The 5,367-nt window shown below is 33.8% G+C and overlaps 1 protein-coding gene and 2 non-coding genes across 3 annotated transcripts; 1 reads left to right on the top strand and 2 right to left on the bottom strand.

The window, feature by feature from the left end:
* Positions 1 to 291: 291 nt before the first annotated feature.
* Positions 292 to 364, bottom strand: TRNAR-UCU. The gene has a single exon. It is a non-coding gene; the product is annotated as a tRNA-Arg (tRNA).
* Positions 365 to 3,934: 3,570 nt separating this feature from the next.
* LOC107861395 (transcription factor HEC1) lies at positions 3,935 to 5,088 on the top strand. The gene has a single exon (XM_016706731.2). It carries the CDS (start codon positions 3,962 to 3,964, stop codon positions 4,742 to 4,744), a length of 783 nt encoding a protein of 260 aa, XP_016562217.2. The 5' UTR covers positions 3,935 to 3,961; the 3' UTR covers positions 4,745 to 5,088.
* Positions 4,808 to 4,910, bottom strand: LOC124896347. Its single transcript, XR_007052706.1, has one exon. It is a non-coding gene; the product is annotated as a U6 spliceosomal RNA (small nuclear RNA).
* Positions 5,089 to 5,367: the final 279 nt, after the last annotated feature.

The raw sequence follows: 5,367 nt of genomic DNA, 5'->3' as shown, positions 1-5,367 counted from the left end.
TTGACCCAGTTTCGGGCTTCCAATTGGAATGCCAAAAGGCCAGCAAATTTTAATCACACTGCCTGGGCAACGCTGGCTGAGTAGAATTGAAATTCAAAGATCTTCAATTAAATAAATTTATTCTTAAAAAATTGAAAAAAAATTAGTTTTAAGTAAAATAACAGCCAAATACAACTTGATGTTATAGACGTATTACTGGTTGTCACTAAAGAAATTCGGACAAATGAGGCTAAAAAGTGCAAAAGGAGAAATTCGGACAAATGAGGCTAAAAGTGCCCAAAAAAAGTATCACACGCCCAGTGGGACTCGAACCCACAATCGCTTGATTAGAAGTCAAGCGCCTTATCCATTAGGCCATGGGCGCTGGTTGCATGCTTCGTTATTATTTATAATATAATTTAAGAGTACAACCAGTTTTTATATGTTGAGAGACTTGAGAGCTCCACAAATATAATTTGTAATTGGAAAAATTTTAAAACCATATTCGTTAATACTAAATCAACACTTCACCTAGAGGAGAAGTGCTACCTTTGTACTCCTCACTAACTTAAAAAGACTCTGACATGGAGCTTAACACATACTCCTATACATATACATTATTATTACATAATCCATTAACCATCATGAGGTTAACCGTAATGAAGGTTTCTAAAACAAATTAATACTGAAATTAGATCCTGTGACTCAAATCAAAGCTTTATGTAGTGAATAGGAATTTGTAAAAGTGCCTTTTTTTTCCTTCAAAATTTTGTAAAGGTGAGTAGTCCATTGTCGGTTTAGAGGGATCATGACGCTACGCATACTCCTTCCTGCTTTACAATAAATTATAAATATCATCAATCATGAGACTGGCATCCAACATATATCAAATTTCATATTTTATATAGTATAGTCGTAGCACCCTTCGATCCTTCTAGATTAATATAATCACATACATGCATATATATGATCATATCCTTTTAATATTATTTAATTCTTGATATATATAGAGAGAGAAGAGCTAGAGACACAAATAGTGATAATTATAGTACAGTATCATATAATCGATCTCAATTTATTTAGTATTGAGGCGTAATTGTTGGCTGTGGGTTCTTCATTTCATCAAGATTCTTTTAAAAACCCTGTAATTAGTTCACATTTAATGAGATGGCTACATATTTAGAAGTTTGCTTTTGGGAGGGGGAAAATAAACGAAAAAAATAAGTTATCTTTGGGACAACTTGCAGAACAATACTTTACTTTTGTTACTATTGTATATATTATCTAATATTGCTGATGAAATATATTTAAATCTTTAGAGAGATGCGTCCTACCCAGTACAATTATTGGAATATGTAGACATTTTCCTATGACATAATATTAGATTGGTAGGGTATTGGACTCATTGGCTGATTTGATGGGAGTACTGTCATAACCAAGAAGAATATGGGGTTAGGGACTTTTATCAATTCCAACTAAAGCTTATAAGGAAAACTGGGTGGCTTTTTATGTAATGTTGATGAAATAATTGACTGCTACTGATCTCTGCCATATTAAAGGAATTAGGATTTTATGATATAGTTGCAGAGGTCATCCTTATAGAATAATTTACCCTAAAATATAAGCTATTGCTGAATCCAAAACTAAGTGCGCAGGCCCCATTCTCATTTCTCATTTCCTTCTCTGCATTCATTCCTCTGAGCATTTCTTTTTTGGTGAGATCTCAATATTTATAGATCATCTTCTTTAATTTTACAAATACATGCTTTAGAATGATATTTGCTTGTTTTGTATATGTATATATAGCGTCATTAATCAGTAAAATGGTTCAAATTGGAAGTTTGATGACAAGGGGTCACACGTATGAACATTTAACACTCACTTTTTATTGTGCTAAAGGCATTAGATTATTATTTGTAACAAAAAAAAGTCATTCAACTTACCTACTTATAAAGTTCTTAAACTAATTTGTAACAAAAAAGTCGGTTAACTTTGCTCAAGTATCATCGTAAGCCCCTAGTGACTAGTGACATTAACTGATACATTTGACACAACTTTTCACGTGGCATGTTTAAGGCCATAAGATTAAAGGATATTTTGATACATTTGACACAACTTTCATTTAAGGCTATAAGATTCAAAAGTCTTCTTTATTTTTCTTAAATTTTGTATCAAGTCAAAATAGGTGATTCTTTTTGAAACGAAGGAAGTACTTAGATAAAGGTGAGTTGCTTTTTATTATGAAAAATAGTTTAGGGACTTTCTAAGATATTAGATGATTTTGTACAAAAATATAGTGGAGTGATTTTGGTTCAAGAAAATGAAAGTTTTCCCCCAGTACTATGTGACATTGCTTCCTGTGGTGTTCTGATCCAGCAAGCAAATCAGAATATTTCAGAAGAGCCGTAACTTGTAAGCTGAGTTTGGGCCAGCATTTTAATGATGTACGTAACTTAAAATAGTCAGACCATCTGATATTTTCCATGTTTGCTTCAAAACAAGTCATTTTTTCTGAACTTTTGAGGAGCAGAGGGTTGGTCCAACTAAGTAAACTTCTCAAGAACTTCCTAAATCGAGATCGAGATGCGTGCCATGGAAGTATCATTATATTGCACTAACATAGCTAGTTGTATAACAGGATGCATGCTATCCTTCTGTCCCTTCCGCCGGAAGCATAGTCAAAATTTGAAGTTCGTAAATTTTAACTTGTGTTGTTTTCATACTTCTTAATTATTATATCGGCAATTAAACATTTAAAGAATGGCAAAAGGATCAAAGTTACCATTCTACGTTGATCAATTGGTTAAGTATAGTCAAAATTTGAAGTTCGTAAATTTTAACTTGTCATGATTTCATAGTTTGTTTTAATTATTATATCGGCAATTAAACATTTAAAGAATGGAAAAAGGGTCAAAGTTACCATTCTACTTTGATCAATTGATTAAGTTTACCTTTGGTTATACTACAGGGTCAAATATATCTCTGCCGTTAACAAAGTTATCAAAAATATCTATCTTTTTAATACTTCTCCATCATAGCAAGGTGAGAGCCATGTGGCGTGACAGTTGGATGAGGTAGGTGCCACGTGTCATGCCACCTCAGCATCAATTTTTTTTCCCTTTTTCTTTTAATTTTTTTGGCTTCAAATTTTATGTTTTATTAAAAATATTATATAATATAATAATAATAAAAAAAAAAAAAGTAAAATAACGAGGATGAATGGTGCATCTCCAACTTAGAAGAAACACTATTCATTTCTCCAAATGTAGAGTTTAGAGTGTGATTTAGAGGATAGTCGGCGTTGATTTTCTCTATTTTTTTCTTCAAATGTAAAATTTAGAGAGCAAAATAGAGTGTTATTGGAGATACCCTTAAGAAACCATATCTGGACGTCCACCATGCCTCTAGATCAATGCCTCAATGTAGAAATTAGGATGAAAGAAAAAAAAAGATGGCCTACTTTACAGGTAAGGTCATCTTTCTTGACTACCCCACGTCTGAAACCAGAGTTGTTATCCTTCTGACAGATGTCATGTGTTGTGGGGTTACCCTTTGAGTTTTTTCAAGTTAATTTTTCTAAAGGCAAATCTAGCTAGTTTTTCATCCCCAGGACCATACCTCTGTTTTAACTCTTAGTGATGGCTTCACTTTCTGGTTCATGCACCTTTACTCAAACGCATTCCCCTTTTATATTTACATAAAGAATTTTGTGTACTAGTATTAATCTTGAGAATATGTATGGAGTTAATCTTCCTGATTTCATATTGACACTATGGCTCAAGCTTTTGTAACTGTGAAATTATCATAAAATGCTAGTACTTATGTACTTGAAACGTTTATGCTATAAAGAAAATTTTTAAAATAGCAGAGTGGTCTGTATCATTGCGTATTCTTTGGAATATAGTAAGGATTTAGGTAATATAAAAACATAGGAGTAGGTCACAACTTGTCATATATATATGCACATAGCACTGACAATTACATGCTGTGCTCAAAGGAACATTTCTCATGGTTGTATCCTCTGAATCCTTTTAGCCCATTTTCATTCCCATATTTCTACATATCACTTCTTTTTTTCTACCTTACAAGTTACAAGCAAATCATGGATTTACAAGATATTGCTCAATCACTAGAACTTGGATTCTCCAGCAGCAATATTGAAATGATACCCTTGCAACCACCAGTCCATAACTCTAATTACCTAATGACTTCTCCTCCCTCTAATTTCTCATTCATGGGCAATCCGATTGAAGAGCCCGCGGTGCCAATTCTTTCATCGATCGATGAAATTATTGCATCGACTCATGGTAGCGGAAATGAATATTCATGTTTACAAAAGAGAAACTCTATGGAGGTTATGAGGGAGATGATTTTCCGTATGGCGATGATGCAGCCGATTCATATTGACCCTGAATCAGTGAAGCCACCCAAAAGAAAGAATGTCAAGATATCGAAGGATCCACAGAGCGTAGCAGCGCGGCATAGGAGGGAACGAATAAGCGAAAGGATAAGGATTTTGCAAAGATTAGTCCCTGGAGGAACCAAAATGGACACTGCTTCTATGTTAGATGAGGCTGTCCATTATGTTAAGTTTCTAAAGAAGCAACTTCAATCTTTAGAGCAAGCTGCGGTTAATAATAGGCCAATGGGTTCTGGATTTTCAACAGCAATGTCATCACCAGGGCCAATGAATTATAATTCAAGTTCTATCAGATCATGCCAGACTCATCCATCCATGAACTCTAGTGCACAAATGCTAAGTTAAAATAATACTAGTATAAAATAACATATCTACGCGGCGTCATGATCATGCTAATGAGTACTTTAAGATTCTCTGGACCATTTCTCGATTTGTGTGATGTAATCTTTGCGCAAGGACTAAGCTAATTTTCTCAGTATCCTTCCAATTTTATCGGATGTTCCGAAATGACTAGGTTCGTCTTGTGTTTGTAATTCCAGTCTTGAGCTAGAAGCATGCCACATGTGAGAAGAGTTTGACATTCTGGATTTAATAGGTTTGGGTTCTTGTACTGTTGAGTAGATTTATTGAGATTTCCTCAACGTGTTAATAGACTTTGTGTGAAGAGACTTTCTTGGTTTTCCTTTTCCTAACAGTCATAAATGTGTCTGTTTTAATTATGACTTTACCTTTTATTCTATTTAAATTACTAATCGTGTTTTGCCTATGAGGTGAATAGATCGCTACTACAATGTTCTCCGTTCTTACTTTCTGGATATGTTTGCACCTGCAGGTGCTAAAAATCACCAAATGATTTGTTTAGGATAATTAATTATTAGCTACTTATTTTACCAACACTTTCATAATCATGTGATGGTCTGTCCGCTCTATTGATTTTAACAGTACATTTGTTCCACTATATCAGTTTC

The sequence above is a fragment of the Capsicum annuum genome, chromosome 2 (assembly GCF_002878395.1).
Source record: "Capsicum annuum cultivar UCD-10X-F1 chromosome 2, UCD10Xv1.1, whole genome shotgun sequence".
NCBI classification, from domain to species: domain Eukaryota; kingdom Viridiplantae; phylum Streptophyta; class Magnoliopsida; order Solanales; family Solanaceae; genus Capsicum; species Capsicum annuum.
Note: the sequence above shows the minus strand (reverse complement) of the source record. Positions and strands in the feature narration are given on the sequence as shown.